General features: G+C 39.9%; 2 protein-coding genes across 2 annotated transcripts in view; both read right to left on the bottom strand.

The window, feature by feature from the left end:
• Positions 1–593: 593 nt before the first annotated feature.
• LPCAT2 (lysophosphatidylcholine acyltransferase 2) overlaps positions 594–14,007 on the bottom strand; it is a 29,015-nt gene continuing 15,601 nt past the window's right edge. Inside the window, exons 9-14 of the mRNA XM_027889859.1 lie at positions 13,195–13,277; positions 12,546–12,671; positions 11,247–11,400; positions 4,348–4,446; positions 2,480–2,621; positions 594–2,216 (exon numbers count right to left, since the gene is read on the bottom strand). Coding sequence (XP_027745660.1) covers positions 1,972–2,216; positions 2,480–2,621; positions 4,348–4,446; positions 11,247–11,400; positions 12,546–12,671; positions 13,195–13,277 — 849 coding nt within the window. The 3' untranslated portion in view covers positions 594–1,971. The remainder of the gene's footprint in view (positions 2,217–2,479; positions 2,622–4,347; positions 4,447–11,246; positions 11,401–12,545; positions 12,672–13,194; positions 13,278–14,007) is intronic.
• On the bottom strand, positions 7,348–10,285 carry CAPNS2 (calpain small subunit 2). Its single transcript, XM_027889860.1, has one exon. The coding sequence runs from the start codon at positions 9,671–9,673 to the stop codon at positions 8,924–8,926; it is 750 nt and encodes a 249-aa protein (XP_027745661.1). The 5' UTR covers positions 9,674–10,285; the 3' UTR covers positions 7,348–8,923.

The raw sequence follows: 14,007 nt of genomic DNA, 5'->3' as shown, positions 1-14,007 counted from the left end.
CCTTGAAGGGGTTTTCATCTTTGTCCACCCATCTTTCTCCCACTGGTTGGCATGGAACTCATCTTTGAAAAGATTATTGCTGGTTGAAAAGCTGAGGACTTTAGTGAAGCATCCTTGCCAAGGAACTAACATGTATTCCAGCTAACTCTACAGCCAGGTTAGGATAACTCCTGTTTCTCCTTCTCTTAAGAAAATACTCTCCTGATGTTTACACTACACAAAGCCCTGACTGTTACTTCTAATCTGTGGTTGAGGTCACTCATTTTACCTGTAAATGGTGGTGCCTTATTTTCCACCAGAAAATGGAGGTCTCTCTCCACATATCTGCAGATCTTCTTTGTCTCAGATCCCCTTTTGCTGAGGCAGTCACCAGAAGTAACTCTTTGGAAGAGCATTAGTCCTATCCTACTCCTCTAGCCTTACCACAAAGCACCTGCCATCACAGGCAGAACTGGAAATGCCAACTTTCAGGTTGCACTGTGTTTATCAAGGTGAGACATCACAAGCACGATTTCCTGGAAATCCCCCCAGCCCCTCGTGGTAAGCAAAGTACCTTTCCACCGTACCAAAAAGACTCAGCTGTTCAAGTAAAGTCTTTTAAAAAATATAGATTTATTTTAAGCACATGAAACATCAGGATAGGCACAATTATAAACAGAGAAAGATTAAACATGGCAACGAGCTTATGGCCAGACAATGCAAGCAATACTTAGAGGCAGAGGTTATCAGTTCATATATGAAAACCTGCTGAAAGCTGGTTATTACTGGTACTGGACACTCTAGGCTTTGCTCATCTCTGTTTTAATTTGAAAATATCTTGTCATTTCATATCTTGCAAATTTTTATTTAGAAGTATTTGCATAAGTACCTATATATTTTAAATACTGTATAAAGTGCATTCAGATGAAGGATGGAAAAAGGTAAAGGCCCAATTTCCAGTGCACTAGAGAGGACTGAGGCAAAACATACCCAGATAATTGACTAGAAAGAGATTGGTTTTGAACCAAACCCTAAGAACACACTGAGTAATGGCACAGTAATGCAAACATGGTTTCTAGGAGACAACTTTAGAGTAGATACTAAGTACTAGAACTATGGCTTGACAGCATATTTGCCTTTTACATTTTGCAGAGCAAGGTCACATTCCTCTCTTGATAATTGCTAGAATAAAAAATATGCTGGAGTTTGAAATGTTCCTCCTACTGTGATCTTGAACAGTTGTTACTGTAAACAACATTCTATTTATTTTGAAATAGTCCATTCATTCTTGGATCTTACTGTCTGCATTTTCCTGTAGACTGCAAGCTGCTATCTTGGAATTCCAACTAGTTTTCTGTTGTTAGAAGTGGAGCTATTTCCACTTTTACCTAGCCTTTAAGCCTAAAGTTGCTTCTGTTAACATCAGTGAATCAGCATGTCTTGTTCAGAAGTTTAGGTTTGCTGGTTCACAAGTAGTTAAGGGAAATCTAAGGACAGCCAACAGTTTCAGCTCTCAGCTTCCTGTAACTCATCTGTGTGTCTCAGAAACTTGAGAAAGGCTAATGGATATTGCAAATTAAAACACTCTGGCATAATTTTTTTCCCTTAAGTCACTTTGGGGATGTAGAGGACTTGAGCAGCACCAAAAATTCCACTTGTTTTTAGACAAGTGGACCTCTCAGTCTCTATTATGAGAGGCCACTGCAGTGATGGAGTTTCTTACCCCCCTTAGCACACCTGTCACTTTTGTGGAAGCATGAACTTGGAAGACACTGAACAACATGGCCAGTGATGTGATACTGCCATTAAGGACAGAACAGTGGTTTTTCCCTTACACTCAAACAGGAATAACTCCTCCTGCTATGAAAGTAAAAAATAGAAACCTTTTTTTTTTTAAGTTGTAACTTCCATCTCTATTTTACATCAATTGTGCTTATGAACAGCTAGGGAAAAAATCCTGTAGAATTCAGAAGCTGAATTCTTAAGCGCTTCTCAGTCCTCCTTTTTGTCAGAGGTACTTGAGCTATCCTCTTCATTGCCTTCAGGACAGACTTTATTTCTTGCAACTGGTGTTATTTCTGAGACCAGGGTTGTGCTCTTGACGGGGCTGTGTTTGCATTTGAGTGACTCAGTGTCCTGCTCATCCGACAGATCTACCTGGTGTCTCTGCAGATCGAGGTACGTAGTAAACAACGAGGCATATTCGGGATGCTTGAATGCAAAGTTCTTGAACTCATCTGAAAAATATTGAAAAACACAGATCCTACAGTGCAGAATCAGAGAAATTTCAGTGCCTGCTTGTTTTACTGAAGCTGATCTCCAGTTAGTTTCCTCTGAAGAATCTCACAGGTATCACACAAAGTATCTAGGTCTGCGCTTCAGCAGTTCTCCCCAGGAACAAGGTGCGAGAACCATGAGATAATTTCAGGGAAGACGAAAAGCAAACTCACTGTCAATATGACTGTCAAAGCATTCTGTGTTGCAAAAGGGCTTAACTTACCATAGGACAACTTCCCGGTTTCATCTGCATCTATTTCTTTAAAGAGCATAGAAACATCAAGCTCAGGCACCCCCAGTGCTGACTGAATGATAGATGCAAACTCCTTTTCTGTTATAGTGCCATCGTCATCCATGTCAAAGAGCTGGAAAAGACACAGTGTGTACAAATACTTTAGCACCAGTTTGCCTGTGGACCCTCTGTGCACATTAGCCACCCACACTGGCTTTGTAGTATTCAAGAGGTTATCTGTAAACAGTTACTGGGATTTGAGGAGACCTGCTGCATCTCAGCTACTTTCTCTTCCAAAAGACTTTATGTTTTTTCTGGAACAAGATTAAGCAGACAACTCAGCAGAGCAACATACATGCTATAGCTGGGATTCGAACATTCTGCAAAAACAAACAAACCTCATAGCATTAGTTCAGTGATAAAACTGGTACAAAATTAATAAAAAATAAGCAAAGGTTTATGTTTATGGTCATCATGAGCTATGCTAAGGCTCCACTGGATTCAGCCTCTCTATACTGGAATATCTTGGGTTTTAGTCTTCATTTTCATTAGGTTATGGGACACCCCTTATCAGATTAAACTTGCTCTGACATAAAATACCTAAATTTTAGTATATGTGATTGGTCACCCACTAAGGAATTATTGTAACTAACAAAGAATTTTGGTTCCTGGAATGCAGGCAGTGGATGCACACTGATCCTCCCATCCTTCCCAGCACCGTGGCAGTAAGCATCTGCTATGAATCAATCCTTGAGAAATACAAGGGATGGATGGCTGTAATTCTCAAGTCCTTGCTACAGGCAAACTTCCCCATTGAGAAGGAAAGAACGTTTAATGGCAGAGAAAAAAAAAGTAGCAAAAGGAAACCCACAGTTCCATTTCAGACTGAAACAGGCTTTTACCAGCTGAACCGGTTGTTTCCTGCTGAAACTGGATAGTAAAACAAATTAATAATTTTATAATCAGTGCACCTGCTAAGATACTGGAGAGTATAGTCTGGAAAACAAAACAATGAAACAGCAGTAATAGCTGCTAGGCTTGCTTCTTCATAGGAATCTGTACCGATAAAACATCCCCAAAAAAGCACAAACAAGAGTAGTAGTGTTTATCTAAAAAGAAGCCAGTGGATATAATGGATTGCCATAAAAATTTTAGTACTTCCCAACTACACATGCTAAAAAGTACCCAGTTTAGGATGCACATGATATCTCAATATGTTGCTCAATATAGTTCATAAGATCAGATTAATGGGTAAAATAACTGAATCTGTGTCAAAGAGCTACTAAAAAAAAAAAAGTCAAGGATGCACAGCCTGGGCATCCCTGATCATGTATTGCCTCCCTGTACCTGAGATGTGAAAGGAGCAATTGTTTTATGACTGCTCCAAGACTGCTGTCAGGACACCATAGTACAAGCCATCAGTTCTTAGATGAAGCTCAATTTTGGATGTGCCAGTCCTGACTGCTTTTTTTTTCCTTGATTTTTTTTTTTCCCCTCCTCTTTGTTAAGAACAATAACTCTAGTGAGGCTTGACCCACAAGAGGATGTTACTCCATCTATTGTGACATTGAAGAATCATGGCAGAAAAAACCTCAGGCAAAAAAACTACAAGTGCTGCTGAATCATTTTTGGAGTTAGCCTGCCAAGTTACATATTCATTAGTGCCTTCACATGGCTTTTGAAACTGTTTTCCATGATGCCTGCAATTCCTCCCCTCTCCTTTACACTCTAAATGTCAATTGGTTTAAGAGTATTACTCACATTTGCATAACAGATTGAAGCTTATGATTTGAAAGGTAACAGACTTACAGTCAGTCTTGATTTGTCAGGTTTGCAGATTTACACTAAATTGAACTTACCTTAAATGCCATCTGAATAGTCTCTTCTGTGTTGGCTGGGTTACAAAGAATAGACAAACCAATTACATATTCTCTGAAGTCGATGCTGCCATCTCCGTTCTGTAACCAAAACATGCATGGCAGTAGTTATAGCTAATACTGCAAATCCCTTCAAAAGCTGTTGTGTAAATCAAATACACAACATGCACTAATACAGTTTACAACACCAGAGGTATTTGTTCTTTCTGGAAAAAAATACTAACAGCTCACTGAATACGTAATTCTAAGGCTGGAGCAGCAATACACGTATTTTCAATAGCTAGAAATGGGGTATCCACTTCTATCTTATAAACATACAAAAAAATGAAATCAACTCAAAAGTTTTTCTTCGCTATATGACCTTCAGGAAGGCTCTAAGAGGAACTGGAATAAATGTGTTTAAGAGTGCATGTAGCATTGGCACTTGCTGAAGTCCAGAGACCAGTGCAACATCTCAGAATAAGCAGGCCAGCAGTGAGGCTGTTGCTTTGAGTTTGAACCTTCAGCAATAAAATATATGCCAGAGAAAGGACAATCAAGTCTACTTGCTCTATCTGAAACTTTTCTCTGAAGCAAATGCACTGCCCTACATGCTATTTTGAAGCCAATAAACTATCCTACCTTTTAGGTCAGAAAGGCAAGAATTCATTGGAACAGCCTCTCTAATTCCAGTTTTGATGTGAATGGACATTTCAATGTGATAACTACAAAGCTACATCAACAGAACATTTGAATTTCGCTTTGATGGGATTTGTGAATAGTTCTATGTAAGCTGCATTATATTTGCAAATAGGGAAAATGGCAGATGGTTGTTGAAATCTATGCACATGTCAGTAGTGTTCCTGTCACCACACTGAAAGTTTCTTGAGTGTTTTGGGAAACATCTCTCTGGGGAAAAGCCATCTACAAGTGTCACATGGTGGGACACAGAGCAGTTAATGACAGCATAGTAGAGATGACTTGCAGGTCATCATTTGGAACCTTCACAATAAGGGCATTCATCAAAAACGTTTTGAAGGCAAACTGAAGTGTAAAGCAGAGTTCCCTTTGTGGATAATGTGCTGTGCATTTCGAAAGGGAAAATATTTTTTTAAAAAGTGGAGTCCCTACGTCTGAGAACAGCACAGAACTTTTTCAGCCAAGTGAGGGAGGAGTGGTCTCCTGGGTAAATCTGTAGCAAAGAGCCAGATCTGGATTCTATTTCTGGCTCTCCTACCAACTTCTAATGCCCACTTGAGCATACCAACCTTAACCTTTCTGTTCTTGGTTTTCTGCTGCTGGCAGTGCAATGTGCCAGGGGAGAATACTAAGGCTGCTCTGTAGAGCGCTTTGAAAATCCTGGGTGCTATGAAACAGGGATTTCAGTAATTGAATTTAGGTTTTAAGATAGTTCTTGATCAACCAAATATGTGTAATAATGCATTCAGTACTAACTTTTCATAATCAAGCTGTAAATTTAACAGGATTTAAAACTGCTAAGATACAATTTAATTTAACCTTCAAAACCAATGCAGGATTCTTTTGCAGAGATAACTGTTATTTTCTTTAAACTGATGGTCTAACCCATCTTTTTTTGAAGACAGGCAACCTTTGAACAACTTATACTTTAAAAACCTCTGAATTTCAAGGAAAGTTTTTAGCAAAGATATGAATAAGATATGAACTTTTTAGTTACTTGCACATGTGTCTAAGGGATATAACTTTTCACAGTTTTTAATCACTAGAAAAGGACAATGTTCTCTCATAAATGTGGTTTTATTTACAAATCCGCTGTCATTGTGGTGCAGAGCTTGACTATAAGTATTTTGGCTACATTGTAGTTCTCAGAGATAACAGATCTAACTTTAAAGCTTAGCGTTACAAACATAAACTTTTAAAACAAGAAAGAGTACAAATAATAATTGTTCAAAGTTCTATAGAATATTATTTTTGGACAGTTTTGTAGACTGTATTCTTAGCAAAGTATTGTTTGATGTGATTAGAATATTTTTTTAAATTTATTTTTAAAGTTAAGAATATGTATCACAGGAAAAGAATTGGGAAGTAAACTTTAACTAAAATAATCTAATTAAAAACAACTTCTGAAAGAAGTTAGAACAGCTGTTGCTGCACATGGAAAAATAGCAAGAAAAATGATGAAATAAGGGTCATATTACTTTCATTAAAGTGCTAAAACCCAATAATCCAGACTGAGTCCAGTCTGATACACAGAACTTCAGCCATTTTAGTAGGGAATAAAGTTACTACGCTTGCAAGGTCATGTTGTGACTAGCTTTACTAAACCCTAGGATGCTGGCTAACTCCCAAACGCTCTGGCATTTTGGTTAAGGAGAAATGATGGGGCTGTCACTTGGAAAAAGGGATGGGAGTTAAACTGAAAACACAGGAAAACCTTCAGTGCTTGTTTAACACCACAGTAAAAAAGCACTTGCAATTGTCTTTCTGCACATATCTAGCTGTGTTTGCAGCTTATGCACCCAAGAATATTTTAAGGAAGCAACGTGTGAGCTGAGCTCCAATTCTCAAAATGGTAAAGGGGAACATCAGAATTTAGGTATTTGTATTTATGTTACATAAAATAACCAAAACATAGAGCAACCTTAACAGGTCTTGTTTTCTTTAAGCAAACTAGTTTCCTGCCACTCTTTTCACTATACCATGTTATGGTAACTGGGATTTTGTGGTTGTGTTTTTATATAATACAGTAAGTATTAGAAAAAACAAGCAAGTTGCATTGTCATAAGCATTCCTCACTTAGATCTGCATAAGGACTGCAGGACAGATGCAGTATAAAGTACTACTGCATCAATACATTTTTCTCACTATGTAAGGCAACAGGAAAAATGAAGTGTGTATTGTGTGTATGCCTGCCATTCGTGGCAGGTAAATAAATTATTAGGTAAATAAACCTAATAAATAAATAAATGATTAGGTAAGTAAACCTAAAGGGTCACCACAGAGAAGCTACAGCTAACTGGACCATTTGTGGAGGAACTGCAGATGCGCCTCTCGTGTTCATACCCAGGCTCATCATGTAAGAGGCTATTGCTGTAACTCCCAAATTTCCATCACCTCTTGCTTCTTGCAAGTTCTAACTAGTCAGAAAGGGAAATTTCTGAAACCAACCTGGTAGGATGGTGCTCACCTGGAGGCATCACTCTTTACCTTGTGCACACTTTTCTATTACTCAGAGCCCAAATGGCACTATGTGCTTTTCCACAGGATAACTGGGAGTGGAGTGAATGCCATCAGGAAGGAACTGACCTCTTTCATCACAGCTTGGGCTTTTTCTGTTACCCACCCAGCTTGCTATTAAAAAAAGTGCAGGAGGAAAAAAAGTCTGGGCAAAAATTTTAAGTTATTTTCTCCTAAGTTTCAAGTAAAAGGCTTCCCTAAGTAGAGCAGGGAAGGACTTATCAGCAATCTGGAAAATACTGCTTGCTAAGTGTAACTGCAAGATTTAGAAATCAAAGCTAAGGAAGTTTCCAAACAAAACCAAACCACATACCCATTAACATGCAGATGCCCTGCAGGTATTGTGTGGTGTTTCTCAGTGAGTCACCCCAGACAATTTTTATTTAAAGCGGCAGCGCCTGCTGAGAAATTTGCCTTGTGCAAGAGCTGCTTTGATCAACTGTGTAATCCTTAATTCAAAGAAATGTACCTTTGACAGTTCATGCTTTCCCATTTTTTTTTTCCCAAAAGTTGACATCTTAGCCAGAAATACATAACAAGCCAGAGTGGGATGCTGCACCCTGATGAAACTTACCTTGGATAGCCAGAGCTTGATTTGGGCTAGCTGTCTGCTATGTCACTGCATCATTACAGCAAATTTCTCTAAATATAAATGCAGTTTTTTAAGTTGTTTGCATTATAACTATACTAAAGCTTGAAGGAAAGAGAGAAAAGAGTAGTTCATAGAATTGTAGGAAGGAGAAAACTGTTGCAAAAGTAGCCTCATATAAGTTTTCAATTTTGCCCTGACCAGCAGGTAGAAGTGACAGTACAACTTAGGTTTTGCTTCAGCAGCCAAGCATGAAAAGCATAAGTAGGAAGGAAATTAAATGGTTATGTAAATTCTCTGGTATTACAGTTATTGCAACTCCAAAGTTCTTCCCCCTGTTAGAAATAACTGCATGACTCTACCAGTGATTGCCTTCAGGCAAACAGACTTTTATTCAAGCTTAGTGACTGCTGACAAACCAGAACAGCAACATCAACACTAAATGCAGGAGCTTTTTATATAATAGTTACACTCATAAACAAGCCACTTTAGGTAAAGAAATAGCAAAGTTTTGGTCCTTTCAATATATTCCCTCACTTTAAGAGTCTGGAGTTAGTTTTCTGAGACAGACTTATGTCCAGTCGACAACTTACACAAACCCTTCAGAAAAGCAGACTAATGCATGCACAAGAGGAATCACAACACTTGAAGCTGAGACATGCACCCCTGGCTCCATCTGCCTTAGAACAAGGAAAAGACTGCAGTTCTACAGCACAGGATTGCAGCCTTCCCTGTGTATCTTCCAGACGAAGCTTGCTCTTCTCTGCTATGCCTTCAGGAATACATGGTCAGCTGCAGCCAGTCCTCAATGGTCACCTTGATCTGCCCACTTCCATCTCGGTCCAGGGACTTGAAGGTGCGGAACATGCTGTCCAGCCGCACCAAGCAGCTGATGAAGCTGTTGAAATCCATGCTGCCGTCCTCGTCGGCGTATCTGCGCACGATGACCTGGAGGAGTTCTGCCTTCAGGTGGAACCCTGCAGCCTTCAAGGCGTTCGGCAGCTGAGCTCTCCCAAGAGTGCCCGACTGATCAGTGTCATACTGCTTGTACACACACTGCCACTTCTTGATGTTGTTCCACAGGTACTTAAACTCTTCAAAGCCCAGTTTGCCGTTTGTGTCACAGTCCATGACGGCTACCATGCTACGGCACGTGTCCAAGCTGAAGCCATCCGTCTTCAAGTCTTGATGTCTGGAAACAACTTTGTTCAGGATGTCCCTCAGCTCTGTGGCACACACTTCCATATCATCTCCAGCCAGCTGGGCAAAAAGGCGACGAAACTGTCTGATCTCCTCGCTCTCATAAGCTTCCACATTTGTAAAATGATTGCGAGGAGGTGGAGGCGGCTCTGGATTATACTGAGCTGCTGCTTCACTTATAAGATTGACAAGACCTCCGACGAGTCCTCCAATATTCGCTCCATGTCCACCACCTCCTGTTAGGAGACCTCCAAGGCCACGTGCAAGGCTCCCTCCACGACCACTGCCACTTCCTCCGCTCAGCAAAGCTTTAGCAAGGAACATCGTCAAGATTTATTGAAGGGAGTCAGAGATCCAGAGCTCCTGTAACTCTCTGTAGCTATACAGTGTCTGACTTGGGCGTGGGCAAAGCACAGCCTATCTGCATGCTCAGACTTCACCAGGTCTGTGCATGTCTCTGGCTGCCAGGGAGGTCTCACTGATTTCTGTCAGGTGATGATACGCCTGTATTTCTTCTTCTCTTCTTCGCGTGCTTAGCTTTATGTGATTTGAGGAATCACTTCAGAGAAAAAAACGATGAGGTTGAAAGCCACAGAGCAGAAGTCTCAAGATGCCTGTGCTCATACCTGAAGCAATTCGAAAAGAGCCCTGCTACATGAGTGACTGATCCTCAGGTATGCTGATCTCCTTAAAGACGAACTCAGCCTTGCACCTGCCTGTTCTAGCAGTCTTTCATCCCTTCAACTTTTTCGTGAATTGAGCATTACTTTCCTACTTCTAGTTACTAGTGCTGTTGTGCCAGATAAGAAAAATGAAGGGAGGCTTCTTTGCCCTTATTCTGGTTGCCACACCACATTTCTAATGTATGTACTGTGCTTCAGGACTCCAACTGCAGGCTTAAAGGCGCCAATGGTCTAAGATGAGGAGGCAAGAATGGTGAAAGGATGAGGACCCAGCTCTGATGGAGCTTTAATGCACTCAGCAATTCAGGAAATACATTCAGTTTTTCCTTATTTTAGAACTTATAAAAACTTTTTATCTTGAAAAATCCTGAAACGGTTTTAATGGGCATTTACAACACAATGACTTGCCAAGGATGGGTGTCCTGCTAAAGTTAACTCGATCAGCCACAGTGAGGCTGAGTTGGGAAAGCTCCTATGGTAAGAGAAAACCTCCAGTTCATAAGCACTTGCAGGACAAGACGCTGCTTGCACTGCAGCACATGCTGGGTGCCTAGAAGATGAATTCTATGCTCTGCTCTAGTCACTGATGCATCTGGTATAGTCAGAAGGGCATCCCCAGAGCAATATTTTCCATCCTCAGAGGGAAGTAGAAAATGGACAAGATAGCACTGACTATGGGGGAAAGCCTAAATGATCACATTGATGCACAGCCCCTGTTATGGCTGGAGGAGGCTATAGGAGTTAAGACTCCTTAGGCAAGAGGGGTCCCTGTAAACTCTAACAGCACCCTTCACAAACACAGCAGGAACACTGGTATTTTAGTTAACACTCTAGTGAGTTCACTCTGCCTTAAATTATCTACTTACAAGTACATCAGTTAATTAAGCTGTCATAAGTACATAATTGCATACATGAGTACATAAGCTCAAAATCTGGGCTAGGCACGAAGAAATATTCAGCCACTACCAGCATGGAGATTGTCTGATACTGGTGCAGCAACCTGGTCCAAGAGATGGCTGCCATCTCCCAAGATACAAACTGATCACTGTTTCTCACTCAAAACTTTTGAAGGAAACTCTAAGAGTCCCCTATCCAGCCTACAGGAACTGCTAACCAAGAAGCATTTACTAAGGTGGACATAATGAATTAAATATCCTTTTTGGATGTGATTTCTAACAAAATATTGTCAACAAGTCAGTTAACCAGCTACTCACCCTGTCAAAGAGTAGAAACAGCTCTTTGAGGACATCTGAAATAGGCAGCTTCAAGTAGTCTGCAAACTCCTCAATTCCAATTCTTCCCCCTTTGGAAGCACTTGCAATAGCAGCAAAAGTATCCAACTGCTCTCTGACATGATTCCATTTTAGGCTATGCAAACACGAGAGAGAGGAGATATTTCTATACAGCAGTTCTTGGACAGAAGGAATTTCAGTAGGAGTGATTACAGTGTTCAAAGACAAAAAACTGCCAAACAGAGCATGTGTGCACGGCATTTCTAATGCTGTATTTCAGACTGGATATTTTATATTAAATCAGCAATTAAGGACTGATCCCCCCTGTTATTAATGTTAAAAGCAGGCAGTTCTATGCTTGGGTATGTCAGACTTCCTTAGAGTTAACTTCCCAAACCTCAAATCATCTGTTCAGTTATTGGGCTACTCTAGCAGAGAGCTTTTCATTATCATAAACTCAGGTGAAGCATTACTTTGCTGCATCATGCTCCTTCCTTAGGAGGGAGCAGATCTCAGCTCAATTAGCAGACTCTCTACCCTAATAGCAGCATCACTACAGCCTCAGAAGTATCTGATCTCTGCAGAAATACACCACTGCACCTCACTAAGAATGATTAGTATTACCAAGTAACTATTTCAAACAGTTTGACATTATTTACAATTTAGCACATAAATAATAAGTCAAGATTCACTGCACACATAAGTCAGATTTGCCCACAACCATGCCAGGTTATTTGATGGAGTTACTGTATGGTTATGTAGTTCAGCCCTCAAATTCCACTGTATCCAGTCAGAAAAAGTTGACATCACAAGTGACACGTGGCTGCACAATACAGCTAAGAACAGTAAACCACTGGCTGAAACCTCAGGCTAGAGAGGTTTTTTTACTTCCTGCCACATGCTGCCAGTGCCACTCCACTAAAGCAATTTAAATTTGCATCAACTACTTAAATAGGTACCGCTCTACCTTCCTCACCCTCTGGTGAGATAATTCCATAAAAGATTAGAAAAATGCATTTTTCCTCTTGCAACACTGCCCACAAAAATTACTTGGGCTTAGTTCTTACTGGGGTTTTCCTCCACTCTGATTTCCCTGTAATTTATGTATGTAATTTAAGATGTATGCATAAATAGATTAGACAAATTATATATATACAAATATATTAAACACTATATTACACAAGGCCAAGTCAGTTGTCAGGTAATTTATCCTTTTGTAGATGGCCATTGACACCTGCAGCACTGCAGTAATTAAGCTACCAACAGCTAAACTTCCCTTACTTGAGTTTCTTGCTAATTTTGGTGAACTCCACCAGTCCAGCTTCCATGGGTAAAGTCAGCTGTCCTGCTGAAATCATCAGTCTGCAATCTTCAAAAGTGTGATCAGTGACTGGCACATTCAAAGCACTGAAACAAAATTAAGGGAAAAGAAAAATCAGTTTCTTAAATGAAAACTACTTCTTGTTGACTGTTTCCCTTCTCTAACATGCAAAACAAATGATAATTCATCCTTGCACTGCTGCAAGTAGGACAAAGCAAGACATCCCATTTTGTGTTAACTGTGAAACCACACTGTGAAACTATGTTATGGCAGCGTCACGATGTTTTATGATTTACAACCTTGTAAATGCAGCCCAGTAACCTTGGAGAACAAACCACCCACTCATTCTTGCCAAGCAAAAAGAGAGAAATTTATTCCAGTTTTCTATGAATTGAACATAATGTTTTAATGTAAGACAACCTCCCTTATGCTCCATGTAAAAACAATCAGATTGTTCTAGTTTAGGAATTTGACACCTCTTAGGAAAAATCTAGAGCAATTCCTATATAGAGTACTGGGACTTGAATAAATTGCACTTTATGGCTAGGATATATATTGAATTTCTGGATAAAAGAACAATTCTCAAAGATTTAACTGATGACTGCTTACGTTGCCATGGTTTGTCGGACTCTGTAGGCAAAAAGAATGGGATCGTTCTTTTCTTCCTCAGTAGGAACGTGAACAGGCAGAAACTGAAAGGGATGAGTTATCCAATCAATTCAACAGTCCCCACTTTATCAGCAACATGAACAATTTCTTATTATTGTTTGATGGGGGAAAAACAGGAGAGAAAAAATTAGGCATGCAGTAAAGGAACTGGGCACTAGAGGTCTCAGCCGCCTTAGAAACAGCTCTGGCCCTTCCGCCCTCACCACACAAATGAGATGTAGTCCAAAACTACCTCTTAAGGATTGGTAGGAGCTTCTTTAATGTAAAAAATCACCCCCCCACCGCCCCCCGAAGTAAAGTATAATAAATGCATACTTTGTTAGAAAATTAAATGATGCACTGGTAAGAACGTGAGTTTGAAATACTACCACTCCTTTTCAATGACCCTTTATAAGTGATGTTATATTGCAGTGTTGGTGTTATATATACATTGCAATAGTGTATGTAAGAGTTTTAATGTTTTTAAATACACACTGCAGTCCCACCTTGTACCTGTTAACTGTATCTGTCAGCATGGGACTGAAAGGTTTCCTGTACATTCTTCCTCCATGATAAAAACGTTAAGGAATCATAGTTCTGAGTTGTAAGGAACACGTTAAATGGATACAATACTGTAAAATTTTGGAGCTCCAAGCAGAGAGTAAAAAATCCCAACCACCTTCTCTCCTCCTATACCTAGCAAACACCTCAGATATCTAAATGGCAACACATTTACTATTGAGGATTTATTCGATATTAATATAGAAGAAGTTC

This window comes from Empidonax traillii, unplaced genomic scaffold, assembly GCF_003031625.1.
Source record: "Empidonax traillii isolate 1590-97213 ecotype Southwest subspecies unplaced genomic scaffold, ASM303162v1 scaffold273:size739602, whole genome shotgun sequence".
NCBI lineage: Eukaryota > Metazoa > Chordata > Aves > Passeriformes > Tyrannidae > Empidonax > Empidonax traillii.
Note: the sequence above shows the minus strand (reverse complement) of the source record. Positions and strands in the feature narration are given on the sequence as shown.